The 24,555-nt window shown below is 38.0% G+C and overlaps 2 protein-coding genes across 5 annotated transcripts in view; one reads left to right on the forward strand and one right to left on the reverse strand.

The window, feature by feature from the left end:
* Positions 1-14,388, reverse strand: part of MASTL (microtubule associated serine/threonine kinase like) — a 29,824-nt gene extending 15,436 nt beyond the window's left edge. For both annotated transcript variants that reach the window (XM_034401847.3, XM_087892900.1), the window contains exons 1-8: positions 12,931-14,388; positions 11,765-11,902; positions 8,314-8,453; positions 7,329-7,417; positions 7,050-7,156; positions 6,350-6,494; positions 4,018-4,190; positions 1,452-2,663 (exon numbers count right to left, since the gene is read on the reverse strand). In XM_034401847.3, coding sequence (XP_034257738.1) covers positions 1,452-2,663; positions 4,018-4,190; positions 6,350-6,494; positions 7,050-7,156; positions 7,329-7,417; positions 8,314-8,453; positions 11,765-11,902; positions 12,931-13,119 — 2,193 coding nt within the window. In that variant the 5' untranslated portion in view covers positions 13,120-14,388. The remainder of the gene's footprint in view (positions 1-1,451; positions 2,664-4,017; positions 4,191-6,349; positions 6,495-7,049; positions 7,157-7,328; positions 7,418-8,313; positions 8,454-11,764; positions 11,903-12,930) is intronic.
* Positions 14,389-14,400: 12 nt separating this feature from the next.
* The window catches only part of YME1L1 (YME1 like 1 ATPase), a 47,621-nt gene continuing 37,466 nt past the window's right edge, over positions 14,401-24,555 (forward strand). For all 3 annotated transcript variants that reach the window (XM_034402082.3, XM_034402084.3, XM_034402083.3), the window contains exons 1-4: positions 14,401-14,652; positions 18,234-18,365; positions 19,451-19,613; positions 22,119-22,217. In XM_034402082.3, the coding sequence (XP_034257973.2) occupies positions 14,620-14,652; positions 18,234-18,365; positions 19,451-19,613; positions 22,119-22,217 (427 nt within the window). In that variant the 5' untranslated portion in view covers positions 14,401-14,619. The remainder of the gene's footprint in view (positions 14,653-18,233; positions 18,366-19,450; positions 19,614-22,118; positions 22,218-24,555) is intronic.

Here is a 24,555-nt window from a genome sequence, read left to right on the forward strand (position 1 = left end):
GCGCCCTGTTTTGGGGAAAAACAGGCCTGTTTTTCCCAAAAATGGGACGCGCAGGGGTGGCTTTGGGAAGCCAAAAATGGCTGTATTCGGTGTGTAAGATGCACCAACATTTCCACCCTCTTTTAGGGGGTTAGGGTATAATTCTGGAGTTTTCACGGATTGGATCAAAGTGATAAGGGATCCATGAATTGTCTATGCTATTGTAGAACAAAGTTTCATTATAAACACTAAATAGTAACTGGCCATGAAATCCTTAATGCCACTTGTGAGAAATTCCCATCTGAAAAGTACAACAGGTTTTGAGTTTTGAGCTGTACATTCACCATAAAACTAAAACTAGCCTTTATTTACCTATTATTCAGGCTTCTACACTATTCTAATTCATTGATTATCAGTGGATTACAAAAATCTCAATTCAGTATTAAGTTTAAAAATATAGATATTAAACAAAAGAAATATTGCAGGGTTTTCTCAAAGCCTAAATCAAGGACCCCCAATCTTTTTCCAGTTTAGCACATCAACTATCAATTTTTTTAGCCTATACAACTATGAGCTATACAAAATGGAAATTCTGGGAATTGTAATCCCAGTACAGCTGAGGAGTCCAGAAGTCTGATAGAAATGTATTTAATCTTTATTTTGCAATGATGTGTGTTTTAATAATGCCCTCTTTGGACGAATTTCTATGTGCAATTCATGTAAATTCATGAAAAAAATGCTTCTATTTGCTACCTTATATCCAGGTAAAAATAGTCTGTTTTAAAAAGTGAACACAAGGCTTAACCTACACTTCTTATTTGCTAATATTTTGTCTGTTCTTTGTAGTCTCAAGTACCATTGAAGAAATTTGAAAACACTGAATTATAGTTCCGATAAAAACAAATTTAAGTCATGACTAATTATTGACATCAATAAAAAATAAATTAAGTATATAGAAATTTTCTCTCTAGATTTATTGAAGTTACATCCTCTAAAAATCAGTGTGGTACCAATGAACAAACCATTTTCAAACTAACGTTTGTGACTTTTTAAACAACTTAAATATGAAAAAGCCTAAAGTCTATATTTGTGCTATAGAAGTGCTATAATAATTTTTGATATAATTTTATCTAAACATAAGTGTCCTATCACATGGTACATTTCACTGAAAGGAGGGTGGGAAAATTTGTACTTTCAGACCTGCAAGACTATATTAATGTAGCCTTATGATACAGTAGATTTAGTTCATCTAGACTACCAGGCAAGGCCAATAGAAAGAGACCTTGAAGATCCAAGGAACATGGATCTAAAGTTGAGTTACCCATCATGACCACCTTTGCAAATTTCATGAAGCTTCTATCAAAAGGGATTTTTGTCATATATACCAATAGAATCTACGGCAACTCTTTACTCTATATAAAAATGTCCTATAATGCTGTACTGTATATTCAATCTGTTTGTTCAGTACCCACCTGATATATCCTGTAGGGTGTTCCTTTTTGTGCAGGTGTAATGGTCATTGGATAAGAACCACTGCAGGCAGAGATATTCATTCCTTCTACAGATGATATACTGATTTTTGAAGGCTCAGTCATATTAGACATATTAATAGAACTATTGTAACTTCGGAAGGCAACAATATTTTTTTTAAGTGCTTTTAGCATCTCCATTGGTGAAGAGTGAACACTGGTGTGCTTTTCTGTAATATATTTCAAACTCTTATCTTGATTGCGATCCAGGGATTTGCTCTCCTGGACAGGGAGCATTGGCTCATCTCTGGTTTCCCTTCTGGAGCAGCAAGGTAACGTTAACATAGTTTCTGATTTTGATTCCTCAAGGGGGACATCTTTAATGCTCCTGTTTAAATCAAATGTGGGTTTTTCTAAATGGTTCTCTGTAGCAGAGATCTCTGGAAGGGATATATCAGAATCTATGCTCATGCTTGCTAAAGGCTTTTCATCATCAATGCTTACAAAACTGAAGTTTGTGTGTTTCCCATTCTTTTCAAAATCTGCATCTAGTTCATTCATAAGATTTTTAGCTATTAATGGGGTCCCTGATTTGTTCCCTTTATTCTCTTCCAAACAATTTGAATCCTTTGTTTGACTTTCCTTCAGGCAGCTCTGTTGCATGCACCCTTCAAGTTTTAAGCAACAGATTTCAGCAGTCAAATTTGTGCTTTGCTTTTCTGGGATCTCAATAATTTTACAACCACGCTTATATTCGCTATTGTTTTTTTTCACAAGGATACGATCTTGAGAAGGGCTAGTATCAACTAATTCAAAGCATCTTTTGATACCAGTCTTCTGAAACACTGGTCTCTCCTTCTCTTCTTTCTTGAGATTATCCAAGCCCAGATGTGAAAAGTGACAGTTGGATTTTGCTATCTCCTTGGATTGAACAGAGTTGTTTGTACAAAGCTTTTCTTCCCATTCTTTGTACTCTGAAAGACATTTTCTGACTAGGTCTTTCACATCACAAATTCTTACAGAAATATCCGAGGAGTCAAAGTATTCACTCTTTCCATTATGCTTGTCCGCAGAGTCATTACTAATAGGAGAGATAGCAGTTTCCAGCAACTTTTGCTTTAAGACTTTACTATTGTTGACAAGTGGCATATCTGTAGCCCCGTGTTTCTCCATTGCATTCATTTGACCGACTGCAGGACAGAAATTGTCTTCTTCCTGAAAACCAAGTGGTTTCAAACTAAGTAGACAAACATTACTTCAATCCAGCCCAAAGCAATTACACACAAAGAACAAGTAAAATTAAAATAAATTAGAATGAAATGAAGGATTCATAAATAATATATAAATCTAAAAAAGTATAATTTAGCCCCTTAGCTGAAAGAAACAAGTCTTTGTTTTTGAGGAATAGATCTCTGTACATTATGGATTCTGAGCAGAATATATAGTCTGCCATATTTCAGATGGAAAGGGCCTCTAATTGAAACTGAATGGAAAGAGAGAACGTTCCTAATCACAGCTGCTTCCTAGTTCAATTTCACATCCAATCACAAAACTATCTCCATGGTGTTTGATATAAGATGCTTATTACTCTTAACTCATCTTGCGTTTACACTGAACTAAAAATAAAACAGCATACTAGTAAACATATTAGTGAGAAGCCTACTACTTTGAACCTACTTTTTATTCCCTACTCCAGAAATATTGTATGTGGTAAGATCAAAAAAATTATCATACTTGTTTTTATATTCATATTCTATTTAGAAGACATTGCTTTGAGTCCATATAGAAACTCAGAAGTTTCAAAAGGACTGTCTCTTATTTCTCACATGCCATCCAAATAATAAAAGCCAGTATTTAGTTGCATATTATGAAATGTACAAAAATAGTGTCTCAATTTACCATCTTCATAGGATTAATCTGAAGACTAGAATGTTACTCTATGAATGATATTCTGAGCTGCTGGAAAAAAGATAAATATAAATCTAACAAATAAATAAACCACTGAATTTGAAGACAGAATCACCATAACATCCAGATACTATTTGAAAGAAGAGCATGTTTTGCTAACTTTGGAGGAGCTTGTTTCTGTACCGTGTTTCCCCAAAAATAAGACCCTGTCTTATATTTTTTTGAACCCTGAAATAAGCGCTTGGCCTTACTGCCATGCGTTCACAAGCCCGATTGGGCTTATTATCAGGGGATGTCTTATTATGGGGGAAACACGGTAGGCATATTCTCTATTAACTAATGTAGGAATGGAATATGTTGAGGGGACAAAACAGTCAGAAGATGGGCATGTGAGCCCAAAATTGCTACCAATTACTTGAACCAACTTTTTGAAAATGTGTATTCCTATCCTTTGTAATAGGATCAGAAGGAACAATCTTCCAAAAATATAGCAAACAAAATAACTAACAATTCTATCTCTTCATCAGAATATGCTGTCCATTTCTTGCAAGGATATCCTATTTGGAAAAACTATTTTTAAAAGCCTTTGAAATGTTGTTGCGTACCAACAGAGAATCATTCAGGTTAAGAAGCAAATTCTTAAAAAAAAAGCAGTCCTAACCTGGATGTCCTTTTCCCACCTGGGGCTGCTGCAGCACTCTGATTCCATACTAGACAACTGGGTCCGGGAATGGCTACTGGCACTAGATGTTCCATACCTTCTTCTGGACTGAAGCAGAGTTGGTGTTAAACTTCTTATAGGCATTCCAGGCGTAACAGCTGAAGAATCAATGCCTTCAAAGGGAATAGGTCATTTTTGTCTGTTTAATAAAACAATATCCTAAAGCTAATTTTTCAATTGAACCATTAAGTAAAATTGCTCAAAATAAGTAGTGTAAAATGCATTTCTTTTAAATAAATTAGATATTTATCTCTTGCCTTCAAAATTCTTTCTGGTGTAATTTATATTTTAATTTATATTATTTTGAATTTGTTCAATTAAAAGAATTTTCTGGAAGTTTAGAAAAGATTCCTTTGCAGACAGGGGGACTTGGAATACACAGGCGCCGCCCGAAGGACGGACGCCAACTTCGCTCACCACCGGCGAAAAGACACGGCTCCAGACGGTCTCGGAAAGGCTCCAAGTTCGAATTGGAAGCCTGCAATGAAAATTGCGCTCAGGAGAGGCGTGGAAAGGAGATCAACACATCAGAGCCTGCAGGGCGAACCATGCGGAGGGCTCCAGAGCCGCCGCTATGAGAGCCCAAGAAAAAACAAATAAGAAGGGAATGGTGGGGGGGGGGGGTAGCTGCGGCAAACCGCCAACCCCTCGCGCACACCGGCGGCTAGAAAAAAACACAAGGGATCACCCCGAAGGGTCGGAATCCCGAGCTGTGGGCTGACGGCTGTCAGAAGCCCGGGCGGAGGGGACGTCCCAACACGAATCCCACGCCCTGCAGCAATAAGAACAGGCTCTCACCGAAACAAAAAACAAGCTAAGTGAAAAATAAAGAAAAAACCTAACGCAGAAATGCTAAATAGCGCTAAAGGAATCACCACGAAGATAAATCCACACCAGTCTGTCAGCGACTGAGTGAAAAGACTGGTGCATCATGGGAAAGCAGGGCGTGGCCACAGCACGGAGAGAGATATTTGAAAAAAAATCACCCAGTCAAAGATAAGCGATGAGGAAAACAACCCGTTTATGGATTGCATGAGCAGTGCTCTGGAAAAAGAGTATAATACAAATAATTATATATCTCATAAACCAAGCCAACACAAATATCTAACTTAAATTGCCATGCATTTAGTCTGAAGGAGCACAACACTAAGAAGAACCAGGTTTATTGCAATTATTGGATATCTGCTTTACAAGAAAGACAGACAGTGGAACAATGGAAAAACAAGGATTTTTTTATAGAGGGTAAGGGCTGCAAGGCAAGAAATCCTAGGGAATCTGATTTGCCTGGCCACTTTGGGGAAGCTATGTAGCAGGACGGAGCTGCTACATGGGCCTTTCAGGAGGACAGCAGAGCTGAAAAAGTTTATTGTTAAAGGGGGTAGAATGTTAAGCTCATCAGGTGATAGAGGATGGAAGGCTGGAGTTTCTTTATGTTGCAATTTTATATTAAAGGTTGCCATAGAGCTCTATTGTGAAGGGGCTTCTTTTCTTTGCCTTAGATAGGATTGCGGAAGGCTTTGTTTGGGGGGGAGGGAGAGACAATTTGAGACTGATGGGATTAGCAAAGTATGAGTAGGCTTTTGATCCTTGTCATATGTAAAAGGCAGTTTGGGGTGGGGGGAAGGGTGCAGTCTCCATTTTGTTTGGTAAAATTTATTTTCTCCATTGCAGTAGCCATAAAGTAGAATAGGAATTAATTGCTTAGAATTTAAAGCACTCAGAAGTGAAATGTCATCAAGATGAACAATGGATACGCCTATTTTGGATAGAATTTCAATATTGGGCAGGGCACCACTTCAATGGCCCTTTTCACACAAACTTATCTCTTTAAAAGGATAGGATCACCACTGGTTTGAAAGAGGGGCCGTCTACATTAAGATTGAACAGATCTCTCTCAACAGAGGAGGAGGGATAAGACATCACCTAACAACAACAGCTAACTCTTATTTACAGTACAGTCCTTTCAGAAGTTCCAAGAAGGATCCGCACCCACTTGCACTATTGAGGACACAGATAAACTTCCAAGTGACCTCAACCAACTCTCAAGATCAGAATCAGTGGTAATAACCATATTACTGCAAGATTATAAATACTTCCATCTTCCACCATTCAGTCAAAACTGAAAAAGCTTTTTGGACGAGAAGCAAAACACCTTCAAGGAAAAAACAAAGCTCAGTTGCCTTTTGAAAAAGCACTTTTGGGACAACCATGACCTGGATGACTGAGAATATACATAAATAATAGGATCAAATCCTTCCAGTTAGATACTTACATGCTCTAAGGAGCTTACTTGATGCCATAGAATAATCTTTGCAATTTATGGATAGAGGAGAAACAAATTCTCGGGACAGCTGAGGCATATCTGCAGAAACAGGGCTTGGACTCTGCACAGGCCCTTTCCCTCCAACTGGAGTATACTACCAAAATAAAGATATATTTTTCAGTAGATAGACAAATCAAAATTAATCACAGGTGTTTCTGAATCCAAATATATGCTTCGATATTTAAATTTTTGTGAGATAGGCAGGCAGGCATACATAATCTCAAGCTTCCCCCCCCCCACAAAAAAAGCCCTACAAATCAATTAACACTATAACAATCAGAGTTCCACTGACATGCTGCTGAATGTTAGATGTGTGAATGACAAACTTAAAGAAGTTTAAAGAAGTGACTAAGCCAGCCAAAACGCCAGGATTTATTAATTGTTCAAATGGCTAAAACCACCTCATGTAATTTAGTAGAATTTCTTTTTATTCTCCCACTTAGTATTCTCATTGCTATTTCATTGGGCCTTAGTCAGATTTTTTTAGACTTAAGTATTTCATTATGTAATCTCCAACTATATCAGCAATGTGATCTTAATTGTTTTAAGAAAATAGGTGTTAGCTGAGTTTTTGATTTATAAATTTTAGTATTGTGTATTTGTTATGTTGTAAACAATACTGCATAAATAAATTATTTTGAACACTTACAAAACCAAAAGAGCTGATAAGAGATAATACTTGTCCAGGAGTACGAGAATAGTCTTGCATAGGTTTGGACATGGATGGTGTAGTGAGAATATCTATCATATTTATTTCTGAAAAAAAGTATGATCATTAGGTTCTATTTGATATTTATAAACATACAATAAAAGAAATAACAACATTGTAATTGGGCATGTAAATTTACGCTACACATTAAAAACGTATTTGGCAACAATTCTGACACATATACAAATGCATAAATACATCAAGATGTGTAGGGCTTACCTCTGTTCAAAGTAATTCTGGACAGTCCAAAGTCTGTCAATTTAATGTGACCCTCATTAGATATCAGCATGTTGTCTGGTTTTAAATCTCTAGTAATAAAAAAAAAAGATTTATAACCCGCCCTTATTCCTTTTACAAATAACTCAAGCCGGCAAATATATCCAACACACCTTCTTCCTCTTAAATTCACTACAACAATAACTCTCTGAGGTGAACTGGGCTGAGAAAGAATCACTGCCCAAGGGCACCTAACTGGCTTTCATGGCTAAGGCAGGATTAGAACTTGTGGTTTCCCACTTTCTAGCTTTGGCCTTCATCACAAGGCCAAACTGATTCTAATAAATGAAATATTTATGTATAGTTTAGTGTAATGCACCTTCCCAAATTGATGATCACTCACTATCCATTCTAGTACATTGAGGCGAGGCTAGATTGGAGAATGAGATAATGATTTAAAGACATCAATCAATGCTCTGTTCTCAGATAATTTTTATACAACATAATTATTGTTCCTAGATATCTATGCTGGCTCAGAGTAATAACATATATCAAATAGTTATTTTAAGCAAAAAGTGACCCTGTTTATTAAGTATACATGTAGAGGACACAGATACCCTTGCTTTAGTAGAAAACAAGTTTTCTGTGCCAACAATATTCCTATAGTTTATTATTATCAAAGAAGTCAGAATAAAACTTCTTAGAATGGTTTTCTTATGTAGTGTATATAATTCTGCATTTCAGAGGACACTAATTTCAATTTTCTTCTGAAATTATATTTCTAATTATGTAAGATAAAAGGTGCACCAACCCTTTTCTTTTGAAATTGATCTAAACCCATTAAATTTGAATCTTAAAGCAGCAGATCTACCACAAAAGTTATTATAGGTGATGTGTTCAGTTTCAGCCTTTTGAAATATGTGTAAACTCTATGGCTTATTTGAAAATGTTTAAATTGTAAGGAAATCCAGCACAGTGTGATTTTTACCTATGGATTATTCCATGCCTGTGAAGGTAATCAAGAGCCAGTGCTACTTCAGAAATATACTTTACTGCCATTTCTTCATCAAAGTAACCGCATATATGAAGAAGAGATTTAACATCTCCACCAATAAGATATTCCATTACCTGCCAGAGAAAAATACCTTTGTAAAACTTGGGAACCAATTTGTTAAGAGCAAAGATAGGCAATATATGGCTGACATGAATCCTCCCATTTTTTGTATAGCCCTAGAGGCCATTCCAATTGTTCTGCTAAATTCCAGAGGCAATACTAAGAATAATCATGCTAGCAGATGTGATCTTAGAATCACTGAACCATAGATTTCAAAGAGCCTGGCGCATAGGGTTATTATTATAGGACTGGAAACCCTACCCCTAGAAAAGAGCCAATTCCCATTTCAAAAAAAGGAAAAAAAATGGATTAAAAAAATTACAGACTAGTCAGCCTGATATCCATACCTGGAAAAATTCTGGAAAAGATAATTAAGCAACAGATCTATGAATCAGAATCAGAATAGAGCTGGAAGGGACCTTGGAGGTCTTCTAGTCCAGCCCCTGCTCAAGCAGGAGTTCCTATACCATTTCAGACAAGCGACTGTCCAGTCTCTTCTTAAAAACCTGCAGTGATGAAGCCCCTACAACTTCTGAAAGCAAGCTGGTTGCTTTCAGAAAGCAACTGGTTAATTGTTCTCACTGTTTGAAAGTTTCTCCTCAATTCCAGGTCACTTTTCTCCTTGATTAGGTTCCATCTTGTTTCTTGTTCTACCCTCTGGTGCTTTGGAAAATAAATTGACCCCCCCTCCTCTTTGTGGCAGCCTCTCAAATACTTGAAGACTGGCCAAACTCAAAACTTGCAACGGTTTTCCATGTTTTAGTCTCCAGGCCTTTAATCATCTTCATTGCTTTTCTCTGCACTTTTTCCAAAGTTTCAACATCTTTTTTGTAATGTGGTGATCAATACTGGATGCAATATTCCAGGTGCGTTCTTACTTTACAATGTGGTACTAATACTTCGTATGATTTTGATTCTATGCCTCTGTTTATGCAACCAAGGATTTTATTAGCTTTTTTGGCTGCCACTGCACACACGTTTAAGTGATTGTCCACTAGGACTCCAAGGTCCCTCTCATAGTTACTGTTTTTGAGCACGGTTTTGCCTAATATGTACTTGTACATTTGTTTTTTCCTGTCCAGGTGTAAAACCTTGCTTTTCTCCATATTAAATTTCATTTTGTTGCATAGGGCCCATTGTTCAAGTCTGTCAAAATCTTTTTGAATTCTGAGCTTGTCTTCTGGGGTGTTGGCTATTCCTGCCAGCTTAATGTCATCTGCAAATTTGATGAATTCCTATTGTATTCCATCATCTAAGTCATTGATGAAAATATTGAAGAGCACTGGGCCTAAGACAGAACCCTTCCTTCCATGTAGATGTAATACCATTAAGGACTACTCATTAAGTATGATTTGTCAGCCAGTTACAAATCCATCTGGTGGTGATGCTGTCTATCCCACATTTTTCTAGCTTACCAAGAAGTAGATTGTGCTCTATTTTGTCAAATGCCTTGCTGAAATCTAAATATATGATGTCCACAGCATTTTTCTTGAACTACTAATTTAATCACTTTGTCAAAGAATGAAATAAGATTGGTTTGGCATGATCTGTTTTTAACAAACCCATGCTGACTACTACTGTTTCGTCGAAAATATTTAAACTCATGCGCAGCCAATCCCCGTCATTTCCTCTGGTTAGGGTTAGGGAGACAGAGCTGGAAATCAGGTAAGACGGCAAGAGGAGCCCCATCTTATTCCACATGCCCCAAAATAATAAGACCTCCCCAAAAATAAGGCCAAGTGCTTATTTCAGGGTTCAAAAAAATATGACAGGGTTTCATTTTTGGGGAAACACGGTAGTTATAACTTTATTTGTTTCTAGTTGTTCACAGATCTGGTTTTTAATTATTTTTTTCCAGTATCTTCCTAGGTATTGATGTTAGACTGGTCTTTAGTTTCCTGGGTCTGTTTCCCCACCCCACCCCACCCTTTTTTTTGAAGATGGGAACCACATCAACTCTTTTTCAATTCTCTGGTAAATCTCAAGTGCTCCAAGATATTTTAAAGATATGATACAATGGTTCTGAGATAACTTCTGCCAGCTCCTTCAGAACTCTGGGATGAAATCCATCAGATTCTGGTGATTTATATTCATTTATATTCTGCAACAAGCAAAGCCATTACTGGAAGTCAATATGGGTTTGTCAAAAAACAGATCATATCAGACAAACCTTACTGCATTCTTTGACAAAGTGACTAAATTAATGGACCAGCAAAATGCTGTGGACATAGTATACTTGGACTTCAGTAAGGCATTTGACAGAGTAGACCACAACCTACTTTTAGTAAGATAGAAAAATGGGGGGTAGATAAGTGTCACCATCAGGTGGATTCCTAATTGATTAATTAACCACACTCAATGTGTAGTCCTCAATGGAACTATATCTACATGGAGGAATTCTGTCTTAGAACCAATATCCTTCAACATCTTCATAAATTATTTGAGGGGATAGAAGGGAAACTCATCAAATTTGCAGATGACCCCAACCTGGGGAAAATAACCAACCCTTTCAAAGAGACTCAAGATACAGAAGGATTTTGACAGTCTTGAACATTGGCCCTGTCCAACAAAATGTAATTCAGTGGCAAGAAAAGTAAGGTTTTACACATAAGCAAGAAAAATCAAATGCACAGGTATGGAATAAATGGCACATGGCTCAATAACAATAGAGGAATCTAGGAGTCTTAGTGGACAGTCATTTAAATATGAGCCAGGAGTGTGCTGCAGCAGCAAAAAAAAAAAAAAAAAAAAAAAAAAGCCAATGCAGTCCTAGGTTGCATCAACAGAAGGATGGAATCAAGGTCAGTGAAGTATTAGTACTGCTTTGGTAAGACCATATCTGGAATACTGCACACAGAAAGAGTGCAGAGAAGCAACTAAGATGATTAGGGAACTGGATGCTAAAATATACACTGAACGGTTGCAGGAACTAAGTATCCCTTGTCTAAGGAAGAAAAGGGCTAGGGGTGATATGATAGCAGTCTTTCAATAATTAGGGGCTGTCACAGAGAAGTGTTATTCTCCAAAGCACCTGAGGGCAGGACAATAAGTAATGGATGGAAACCCATAAATGAGAGATCTAATTAGAACTAAGGAGAAATTTTCTGACAGTGAGAACAATTTATCAGTAGAACTGCTTGCTTCCAGAAGCTATTTCCATTATTTCCAGAAATAATGGTTTAAGATTGGTAACTGAAGTTGATATTCAAACAGGAGGTGGATAAGGATACTGGAAAGTACCATAAACATAAACAATAGATTGAAACAACAGCTAAACACTTAAAAGATACAGGGTTTTTTAAGACACTATGTGTAGATTACTCACCAAGTAGACATTGTTGGCAGATTGAAGTGAATAGAATAAGTGTACTATGAAAGGACTTTTACTGAGAGCCAAGGCATCTCTTTCTGCCTGTACCTGATGGGCCATATTTTTATTGATCAGATCAGCCTTTTTCACCACCTGTAAAAACAATTGTGCCTATATGCATCATATTTCTCCACTGCAGAAAAATACATTACAAAGTTACTTTTCCTTATGCCTATAATTCATAAATCCTCCATATTAAGGATTTTTGTGGAATGTGCCATGCATTTAATGCCAAATGAATTCTCACAATACATGATTTGGTTATTAATTATACTATAGCAATAGCACTTAGACTTATATACAGTTTCGCGGTGCTTTACAGCCCTCTCTATGCGGTTTACAGAGTCAGCATATTGTCCCCACCATCTGGGTCCTGATTTTACCAACCTCGGAAATCATTTATGCTGGACATCTTAAATCTTTTGTGTACTTTCAATCAAAATATGTGAATCCTCACTCCGGCCCTTAAAAATGAGGAATTAAACTTAATTGTAAAGATTGTACTCCATTACATGAAATGATTAGGCATTTATATCGTGGTTCATTTACCATGATATACCATTTGCCATTTGCCACTGGGAGCTACGGTTAACTATCTAAATATTTATTTAGATATTTTAGATATCTAAATAAATATTTTAGATATTTATCTAAATCTAAATATCTAAATCGATATTTTAAAAAGCAAATTGGAAGGATTAAGTATGTATAAAGGGGCATGAGATGACTGTAATTTTTCAAAACAGAAGCTACATAAGGGAAAATACACTTGACTCTCCACTGCCACTTGTCTCCCACAACTAACTTCTTTAAGATTGTCCAGGCTGCACAAGTAAGTAGACATGGGCAGCAGCTGGAGAGGTGGGTGGGTGGAGGAAGCAATGCCTGAAAGGAAGGATCCATGTTCCTGGCGCACATTTTTCTAACTGTAAATCGTCCCTTCACTCCAGATGCTCTGCAACTTTTAATTCAGCTCCATTGCATTTGCCTACTTTGTCACTGAAACCTGTGACCAATCAAAATTAATGCGAACTTTTCGGGCTAACCATTTTTAACTGTATTCGGCGACAACTGCTTAGAAGAGGGGAAGCTCGGGGCAACCCCACCCGCGAAAGCCTCACCTTAACGGCGTAGAGTTTTCCGCCTTTGCGACCCAGATAAACTTTCCCGAAAGCGCCTCGGCTGATCGGTTTAACGATGGTAAAGTCCTCGATGGAGGGCGGCTGGGGTACGGTTATGCGCTTCCCGCACGAGGCGCCCTTCTCCTCCTCCCTTCTCACATCAGCTTGAGGTGCAAAAGTTTCCGCCATCACGATCGCTAACGCCACAGTCCTGCTCTTCTCCGGGCCTCCCTACGCCCAGCCCGAACAGCCGTTCGCCCCGCGACAATTCAAAACTAAACTCCACCCCCCTGCTTCCGCCACTTGCGCGTCAACCGAAACGACGTAAAACGTATTAACCACCAACGCAACGCACAAGGGGGGGGCGGACTCATCAGCCACACTTCCGGTTTACTCGCGCTCGCTCGGCTGTCTATCTCGGCGACAATTCTCTATGATCCAGAAAACAGTAACGCAACTGGTGCCTGTTTCTTTTGGATGTCATTTTATCTTTGCCCACGCCCCAGAGCATATTAAAAAGAATCTCGATCTGTCAAAACTGTATTGTTACTCGTGATATTACGTATTGCTCCCCAAATTTATTTCCAGCTTCCGTCATTGTGCAAGAATTTAATCCAGCAGTTCAAGAATTTCATAGACCCCACGGGAATCCTGCCAGGGTTGGAGATTGCGGCGGCACAAAGTCCGCTAGCGAGGTTTAAGAATGGATCTGAAAGTCACCAGAGCCAGTCCAGTACTAGCAACCCCTCGAAGGTGGCTTTGATCATCTCAATTCCGCTCAGAAGTGGAATTGAGAACTGAGTGAAATTGAGAACTCAGAACTGACTAGGTGGCTTAGTGGCTAAGACACTGAGCTTGTCGATCAGAAAGGTGGGCGGTTCGAATCCCTAGTACAGGTCTGCGTGAGCAGGGGGTTGGACTAGATGACCTCCAAAGGTCCCTTCCAACTCTCTTACTGTTTGAATGCTGTTCGACCATCAGAGGGGACAGGCTTGGAGCGAAGACGAAAAAACAGCACGTTAAACTGCTTCCTCCACAAACGCATTTTAAACGGGGCTTCAAATTAAAATAATCGATGAAAATAAAACTGTATTAGACACAGGTGGAGAGGGAACCAAATGCCCAGGCCCAGACCCTTTTATTTGGCACTTGAGGAACTATCAGACGCACAAGGAAAGGATATGGGGAAGCCAGAAAGGAAGAGAAAAAGCGGCCTAGTCGCTTTTCGCCCTGATCCAAACAACAGGTCGCTTCAGTCTCTTTGGCCTCCGCCACAAAGAGCGCCTCCATTTCACGAACGCTTCCTTCTAATTCAGTGCATCACGCGGAAACTAGCTCAATGTCAGCCCAAACTAGCTTCCCCTCCGCCTCGACCATTTTACAAAAGGCTTCAGGACAACCCCCCACACCCCAACCGTCTACATTTACAAATTTGAACGCAGGCCCAACCGAATCCCTCGGTTGCTAGGAGACGTACGAGGTCATGAGGTCACCCGGAAGTACTCGGGAGAACCGTCAGCAGCCGGGCGGGGCTCAGCCCGGCCCGTTCCAACTGTGAGAGGCGGCCATTTTCGGGGAGAGTTGATAAACCACCGAATCCTCTTCCCCGCGAAGAACGAGGCCGGAGAAACCGTAAAGGAAGAGGCGTCCTCGGTCTCGACGTGTCAGGCCGCTTGAGTGGCGAGAAGGATGCTTTCTTTTTCTACCACGGTGCAGCCGCAGGTGAAGGCCTCCCTAAGAGCAGCTGGAAGCCGCTATTGTTCTGCGTAGTTAAGAGAACCGGGGCGGGAAGGAAAACAGGATCCTGAAGGAATGGTTTGGGGAGGGAGGCTCCGAAAGGGGGACGACGGGAGGGTGAGGCTTCCTTGGCCTAAGAAGTTTATTAGACAATCTGAGGGAGAGGAAGGAAAAAGCCTTTGAAAATGTGCTGGATTTTACCTTCAACGGACGTTAGTCGAAGCCCAAGAAAGCATGCAAGACGGTAGCCCTTTCCCTGAAATTTAAAGGGATACTGCTCTTGAAGGGCGACGCCTTCTCTAATTATCCTTTATTTCATTAATTTATTTTGAAAAGACTATTACTTGGCTGTCTTATTGCTTTGTGGAGATAACTTCCGCTCGTTAAATATGACATATTTTTGTTCTGAGCCTTCCTATTTGCAAATTTACTGGAGCGACTATGCATTGAAGAACGTTGTTCCATTTCTTAATGTTACAGACTCTTAACATTTTCACCATAATCTCAAATCTCCAAAGTAAATACTTGAGTTTTTAAGCACATTATCCAAATGTTAGAAGTACTATATTAAGCTGCCTTTTACTGGAATCAAGATCTTAATTTTAGGTTCAAATGAGATCTCGGGGCAGTTTTGGTAAATTCCAGGATTAGGTTCATAGAAAGTGTGTAATTCAATAGAGGACCTGTAAATATGGTAACTAAACATTTTAATTCTTTTCTGATCTTGTATCTAGTTGAGTTGGGTCACCACTCATAATTCCTGCTCAAAATTGCTGTGGGTGGAATTTGTAGCCCAGTAGACTTAGCTAATTGGAGAGGTTTGCTTTACATAAAACCAAAGCATTCTGAAGTTACAAGGATACAAACTAAGATAATCTGAATCAATCTTTCAAAGATCCAGGTCTTGTATTACAGCAAAAGATTGATCTTTCAGTCTTAAACGAGTGTATTTTATTATTTTGGCCAGTTGGCACAAACAATAGAGCCAATTTGGTTTGGTGGTTAAGGCCAAAAATCACTTTCAGACTAACCCACCTCACAGGGTTGTGGATGTAGGGACAATAGGAGGAAGGTGTGTTGGATATGTTTTCCACCTTTAATTACTTAATAAAAGTAATAAAGGTGGGATACAAATAAATAAAAATATACTGCCAAAAGCTGTGACAAGTTGCATGTTATCTTTAATCTCGATGAAAAAATGAGATGGTTTTTAATGGAAATTTCAAAAAATTACAGACAGTCCCTTTATTGTTTATTTATTTAGTAAACATATGCCATCCATGCCATTTTACAATCAATAACAAGATAAAACCTTAAAACAATAAATAATAACACTCAAGTTGATTTAATATTAACAATATGGGAAGGAAGACAACAAGATGTACACAGGAGGAGATGGCATTTTATCCATTAACCACCTCCAGAATGACATGCCCCCATTAGGCCCCAGGCCAGGTGGCAGAACAGATCTTCAGTTTCTTTCAGAAGACCAAAGAGTTGGGTGCAAATCTCATTTTGGCGGTAGGGCACAATGTTCATAAGGACTAGAGCCATGGCAGAAAAGGCTCTTCTGGAACTGCCAGCTGGAATTCCTTGACCAATGGCTCCATAGTATGCCTCTTCTGCAAGCATGGGTGGAATTGATAATTCCATTAGGGTGAGATGGTTCCTCATATAACTTGATCCTGTGCAATGATGGCCTTTAAAGGTGCTAACCAACACCTTGAATTGGACCCAGAAGCAAATTGGCAACCAGTGCAACTTGCAGAACATCATATAGAGCCCCAAAAAAGTGTTCACATAGCTGCTTTCTGCACCAGCTGTAGCTTCCAAATACTCTTCAAGAGTAGACCCATGTACTGGATGTTGGAATAGTCCAACATGAGATGACCAGAGCTTAAGTGACTGAGTGCAGGGATTTCTGATCCAGGAAAGGATACAATTGGTGCACAGTACATGGTTGGACAAGCTGTCTTGGCCACAGCTGTCACCTGTTCTTTGAGAAGTTGCAATTCCAGGACAACCCCCAAATTGCACATTGGATCTGTCTGGAGTGCTACTCCATCCCAAAGTAAAGTTGTTATAGTCCCGATCGTGAAACTCCACACTCCAAAAGACTCTCCATCTTACCGGGGTTCAGCCAAAATCTGTTGTCCCCCATCTAAGCCTCACAGCCTCAGCAAGAGAGCAGTGACAGCAACACTTAGGCCACCAGGGATGGAGAGGTAAAGTTGAATATCATCAGCATACTGGTGGTACTCCATGGGGGTGGATGATCTCAGTGTTTCATGTAGATATTAAGAAGTGAAGAGAGTACTGAACCCTGCGCCAAACCACAAAAGAACAGCCATGGACTGGACTTCTCATTCCCTGTCAACACCAATTGAGACTAGCCTTGGAGAAAGGAACCAAATCAGCACAAGATTGCCTAGTTCCAAACCCCATAGCTGGCCTAAAAGAAGACTATGGTCAATGGTATTGAAGGCCATTGAGAGGTCAAGGATGGATACACTGGCCCCATCCCAATTTTGCCAGAGATCATCAAGTGTAACTAATCTGTTTCTGTCCCATAAACTGGATCTAAACCCTGGCTGAATATCGTTTATTAAATAAATTAATATTCTTCATTTGTGCTTACATTATTCAACTATTTGTCTTATAAGAGTAACATTGTGTATTTAATAGATTGATTGTTACTATGGGTTAGGACTGTCAGACTCCTGGCCTACAGGCCAGATGCGTCATGCGCTGGCCACGCCCACACCTGGTTTAGCGAAGGAGGGGAAAGTCCTGATACGTCATGTGATGCCACTGTAACGATGTGATTTTGACACCCCTGCTATAGGTGAAATACAAATTATGGGCAACACATTCTGCACAATTTATCATTCTGGCCTAAATGTCAATTTCAAGGCTCATTCGTAGATTGTAAACATTTTCAGTAAAATTATTTTTAATGTAAACAATCTGTTTTGAAAATACAGTAAAAAAATTTCACATCCCTAAAACAATCAGGCGACGAAGATATTAAATATTTGGAAATATTTGGTGTCAGTAGGAGTTATCTTTATCAGTTATGTTGTCATATTAGATAAGATACCAGCAGTACATGTTTTGTTTCCAGATAGTTTTGTAAACATGGCAGATAAGTACATTATTATCTTCTATAATGCTATGCATATTCTCAGTTTCAGTTTCCTAATTTAGGAGTACTTACAAGAATAACGTATTTCACAAAATGAAAATATTAAAGTTAGTTTTGCTAAGTGGGAGGAACTTTTTATACAATGTAATCTGCAGTAATGAATTGATTGCTTCTAAAAAGTTTGTAAATATTTGCAAAATTAAACTAGTTTTTTATGGTTTCAATCTTTCTGTTACTAAAAATTTCTGTAATACTGATTCAGTGTTTAAACTGTATTTTGAAATATATAGCAATAGCTGTTTACCTTGTTAAAGCAAAAATAAACTTCTACATTATTCCTGGAAGCTTAGGGACTTTACGTTTATTTAAGAACAACCAAATTATATTAATATGTCACTTAATATACCTTGTATTTTACCAGGTTACAGTTTCTTTGAGCCACCTCATAAATGCATTTCATTCACCTAAAAGTTTAACACAGTCTTTCATCCCAACATCCGCTCAGTCTGTGCAGAAAGAAGCATCACCTGAACATGATGTGTTGAGCCCTGAAGTAAGAATCCTTGAATGGTGTAATTTATTTATGAATATTTTTCATAAAATTTATGAACAAAAATATCAGTACTTAAATTTTCTATAATACAAAAAATGTTATAGAGACTTGGGTTAGAATTACTGTACTTTTCAGAGTATAAAATGCACTCCCCCACCCCAAAAGAGGGTGGAAATGTCGGTGCATCTTATAGACCAAATATGGCCATTTTTGGGCTCCCAAACCCCACCCCACCCCATGTGTCCCATTTTCACCAAAAATGGGCCCATTTTTTGCAAAAACAGGATGTGCAGAGGATTTGTGAGGCCTGCAGATTGCTCCTGGAGGCCAGGGAAGCCAAATATGGTCCCATTTTTCATGAAAATGGGCCCGTTTTTTGCAAAAATGGGACGTGCAGAGGGTTTGGGAGGCCTGCAGAGTGCTCCTAGGAGCTGGGGAGGGAAAAAACGGGACTCGTGGGGGGTTCAGGAGGCCAAAAACAGGCCCATTTTTTGCAAAAATGGGACGTGCCGAGGGTTTGGGAGGCTTGCAGAGTGCTCCTGGGGGCCGGGAAAGGCAAAAACCGGATGCACGGAGGCCAAAAACTTTTTTCTTGTTATCCTCTTTGAAATCTTGGTGCGTCTTATACCACGGTGCATCTTATAGTCCGAAAAATACGGTGTGCACCTCTGAGAAAAAATTCTATTATATTGATAGGACTGCCTAGCTCTAAGTATGAGTACATAGGATTTCAATAGGAATTCACAAAGAAATTAAATACATCTTTGAGATTAAGTGTTCATTAATTTAATAACATACTCTGAAGGAGATAACATGTTACATGACTATTAAAGAGCATCTGTAATTTACACTTTCCCATGTTTAAATATTGTAATAATTTCCTACTGTTGTAAAATAATGGTACAATATTTTTATAGATACTGAGTATGAACACATGTTTCAGAGAGAATAAGCAAAAACAGCTTTTTATAAAGCTGGTACTTAAAACACATAAGAAACATGGTTGTCAGATTTTAAAAGTTAAATGTTATTTTTGAAGTAATCCAATTTTTAATTATAATTTGAATCCTTTATTATTTTTACAGCCATTACTCAATCTACGAGACCTAGGACTGAGTGATTTGAAAATTAGCCAACTTGATGAAGTAGTGAACAAACTGATTCCTGGCTTTGGTGAAGAAAATAAAATACCCTCTCATTGGCAAACGTCATATATTTCAGCAGAGTCTTTCTTTGAAAATAAATATGGTATGCTTTGGGATGATACTTTAACATATCTGGGCAGAAAAGCAATTTAATGTATTCCTAAACTGTATCACCCATAAGTAATGCTTCTGTAAAGTGCTTTAATTCTATTGCTGTTTCATTGTAATGCAGTTCAAAATGCAGAATTCTTGCTAGTTTTATTTCCAGCTTTTGTCATTCTTCATCTAGGTCAGCTTATTCAACACTATCTTGTTTACATTATATAGCTTGATTATACTGGAATTAATCTTGATGACATTGGTCATAGTATCAAACATAGTTAACTATAATTTGCAAATAAGGAATTTATACAGAAAATCATAATTTTAAATAAATAAATAGCAGTGTCAGGCCCAAACAAAGTGTTGAAGAGTCCAGTTGGCTGCTTTATTGCTCAAGCATACACACAGAAATTTCCTTAGATTGACAATTTGCATCTGGGTGATACTAGAAAAGGTTCCACAGCATTCAAGGAGGGGTTGGACTTCATCTTGTTGTGCTCACATAGGAATTCTAGACTATGTCCCAATCTGACCCTAGATTGGCCAGTCTCTTTCCTACAGGCAAAATGTTGTCTGCTCTTAGCCCCTTAATCCATTTATTTCTAGTATTCTCATGGGTCTGAAATATCCCTTGTGTTTATTTATAGAATTAGTATTCTGACTTCAACATAATATATGCATTTTCCAAATATTAAGTAGACCATATTTGTGTATCTTCTTCAAAACGCTACAGTAATGCACACACACACATACAAGGGAGAGGGAGATTGTGTGTGTATGTGTGTAAATATATAATACAATCCTTCAGAACAATCCTCACTTGTTCACTGTATGTTGTTACTTCTAATTACAGTATTGTTTGGGATCAAGAAATCCTGTCCACACTGAAACTCACTGAATTACTTTGGCCTTATTACCTTTCCTTATCCCAATCTACTTGACAGGATTGTTAGGATGAAATATGTCTCCCTGAACTCCTAGAGAAAAGACAGGATTGAAATATTAACAATGTAAATAAATAATTTCTCATTTATTGACTTATTCCATCCTACCATGTACAAGGAGTCTGTGATATCATGGCTAAAGTTTTGGAATGAAATTGGAGTGACTTATAAGTTATAGTCCTCTCTTAATTACTCTTCCTTTGCCTAATCTACCTCACAGGAGTATTGTGAGGTAAAATGAGAGGATGAAGTATAGCATAACACTTTCAGTTACTGAATGAAAGATGGAATATAATTCAAAGAATTATATGGCTTTTGTTATGAAAGAAGCTTCAGATAAAAATCATAATTATTCACTAAAGATAAAATGTTTTTACAACAGGAAATTGTAGAACCGTTATCATGTGTTCTTCCATTATCCATTATCCATCTTCCAGTATTTGCAGCTACATAGCAAGATTATTGTTGGAAGTTGCATGTACAAGTTACTCTCGAGATATCTAGCCCAGTTATGCTTAAAAATCTATATTCACTCCAGTTTTCATGTTTAGAGTTTGCTAAGTGCAGTTCCCTGTTCAAATCTATATGGATTGCACAAAGGCAATTATCACTTATCTGATGACATGGGCTCATAATGGTGGATAAACCTTTCTATATTACAAGTTAACGTTTAAGTAGCATTTGGGAAGGTATATTCAAAGCCAAATTAGCGCCTGCTATTCTAATTGATTTAAAGAGTTTTTGCTTTTTGTACTTGCAGTTACTTAAAATTCAGATCCATTGATCTATATAATTAATTTTCTCCATATTGTCTCCTGTGTTTGGTCCTTATATTAGAAGTTGGTCCTAGGAAGGCTTAAATCCATTAATCCATATTCTAAACAAGGAATACTTAGTATGTATCATGTTTAACGTTATTCACTTTCCTGAGTTTTGAGAGGAAAGTAATAACCTGTTTACTTATACATAAATCTCTTATTCTTTGTTCTCTTTCAGCTATCATACCACAATTTTAACTAAGCATAAAATATTCAGAGTGATCTCAGGGGTTGCCACAAAGAAGAGAGAGTCAAACTATTCTCCAAAGCACCTGAGGGTAGAACAAGAAACAATGGGTGGAAACTAATCAAAGGAGAGAAGCAACTTAGAACTAAGGAGAAATTTCCTGACAGTTAGAACAATTAATAAGTGTAACAACTTGCCTGTAGAAGTTGTGAATGCTCCAACCCTGGAAATTTTAAGAAGATGTTGGATAACCATTTGTCTGTAGTGGTGTAGGGTTTCCTGCCTGGGCAGGGGGTTGGACTAAAAGACTTGCAAGGTTCCTTCCAACTCTGTTATTCTATTCTATTCTATCTTTGATTTTGTATACTGTATATTATTGCAAAATTGTTTTTTTAAGGTACTGCATTAGCATATTGTCTAATTTACCAAAGCAGTATCATATCAAACTTCATGTATCTGGGATGTATGTATGTGTATAATTTAAAAATTTTAAATGCATAAGATCTTATTCTGTAAGACCTAAATAAATGCTAAATAAGGTTTTTATTATTTCCTAGGTTTTGCAGATACATTTAGGATTTTACGTTCCTCTTACCTCTACAGACAGCATCCTAAACCTCCCCAGAGTATATGTTCCAATATTCAACATTGGCCAGGTAGGAAGTAAAAATGTTTCTTTTTCCAAAGTAAGAGAAATATGGCTTGGATCCATAGTTTCCATGAGCAGAAGATGTCTTCCTCTATATAAAGGAGTTCCCTAAAAAGATTTTCCAAAGAAGAATTATTCCCTGTATTTCACTCGGTAGAAGGAGAACTAGTTCATAGTACACTACAGTACATGTATCCTTGTTTACAACAGTTCATTTAGTGACTGTTCAAAGTTATAGCAGCACTGAAAAAGTGACATGATCTTTTTTCACACTTATGAATGTTGCCGCATCCCCATGGTCACGTGATCAAAATTCAGATGCTTGGCAACTGACTTTTTTTTTATTTATAATTTTTTTTTATTTTTAAAACAAAAACATAAAATACATCTTTTCAAAACGAAGCTTTTGCTCCGGTCACATATTAAAGCAAATCATTAACAAATGTTATTTTTCAATTATTATTATTATTATTATTATTATTATTATTATTATTAATAATAATAATAATAATAATAATAATAATAATAATAATAATTTTATTTCTATACCGCCCTTCTCCCGAAGGACTCAGGGCGGTGTACAGCCAATTTATAATACAACTAAATATTTTAAAACAAGTATTTCCCTCAAATCTATCTATATAACTATGCCATTATCCCCAAAAACCCGTTACTTAAATCTTAAATCCTAACCAATTATCAATCAATTTTCTCTTTCATTTGCTTAGATGGATATATTTTAACAATATCATACAATTATATTAAACATTCCAAAAAAATTTTAATTTCAACATACCCATTTTTTTTCTATTAAATTCAAAATTTATACTCTTTATTTCTATTATTAAACCTATCTTATTCATTTTATCTTAACTATCACTCTCAACATACATCCCCTCACTTTAATTATTTATTTATTATTTATTAATTAAATTTGTATACCGCCCTACTCCCGAAGGACTCAGGGCGGTGAACAGCCATAAAATAAAATATGTAAATACAAAATTTAAAATAGAGATAAAACCGATTAAATAAATTTGGCTGAATCATTTTAAAACCCCAATAATTTAAAACCAAATTTAAAATTCCCATTTAAAAGAGGAAAATTTAGGTCAGGCCAGCTTGATGAAATAGGAACGTCTTAAGCGCGTGACGGAAGGTACGCAGATCCGGGATCCTCCGTATCTCCGGGGGGAGCTCGTTCCAGATAGTAGGTGCCCCTACAGAGAAGGCTCTCCCCCTGGGGGCCGCCAGTCGACATTGTTTGGCCGACGGCACCCGGAGGAGCCCCTCTCTATGGGAGCGTACTGGTCGGTGGGAGGCTATTGGTGGTAGCAGGCGGTCCCGTAAATAACCAGGTCCTAAGCCATGGAGCGCTCTAAAGGTGATAACCAAAACGTTGAAGCGCACTCGGAAGATCACCGGGAGCCAATGCAGCTCGCGCAGGAGAGGCGTTACATGGGAGCGCTACGTCGCTCCCATCACCACCCGTGCGGCCGCCCTCTGCGCCAGTTGGAGCCTCCGAGTGCTCCTCAAGGGGAGCCCCATGTAGAGAGCGTTACAATAGTCCAGACGGGAGGTGACGAGGGCATGAGTGACCGTGTGTAACGAGTCCCGATCCAGAAAGGGACGCAACTGGCGGATCAGGCGAACCTGATGAAAAATCCTCCCGGTCACGGCCGTCAAGTGCTCTTCTAAAGACAGCCGTGAATCCAGGAGGACACCCAAGTTGCGAGCCCTCTCTGTGGGGGCCAATGATTCGCCCCCAATAGTCAGCGATGGCACCAGCTGACTATATCGGGACGTCGGAAACCACAGCCACTCGGTCTTGGATGGGTTGAGCCTGAGCCTTATCCCACCTTATTTTATATTTTCCTTAAAAAAAAACAACCCAACATTATTATCTTTATCTTTGTTGTTAAACCAATCATTTTTATTTCTTGGTTATAAACACACCATAACCATTTATTTTGGCTGTTGAACACAGCATATCCTTTTTTATTTTTTGGCTGTTACACAACATGCCCTTTGTTTGACTGTTAAACACAGCATATTAATTTTTGTTTTTGGGCCGTTACACGGCATATTCAGTTTGGTTTGGCTGTTACACAGCATAATCATTTTGTTTGGCTGTTCAACACAGCATATTATAACTTTTTGGCTGTTAAACACAGCCTATTCATAGTTGGTTTAACTATCAATTTCTACTTGAACCTTTCTTTGTTGTTTCCATCCATCTATGCATTGCTTTTTCACATAATCTTATTTTTCTGTATCCTTTTTCATGACATTCATGACATTTTAACATTGAGACATGGTTCTTGCTTAATATATATCTTTAACTG

This window comes from Pantherophis guttatus, chromosome 4 (assembly GCF_059756535.1).
Source record: "Pantherophis guttatus breed Tessera chromosome 4, ASM5975653v1, whole genome shotgun sequence".
NCBI lineage: Eukaryota > Metazoa > Chordata > Lepidosauria > Squamata > Colubridae > Pantherophis > Pantherophis guttatus.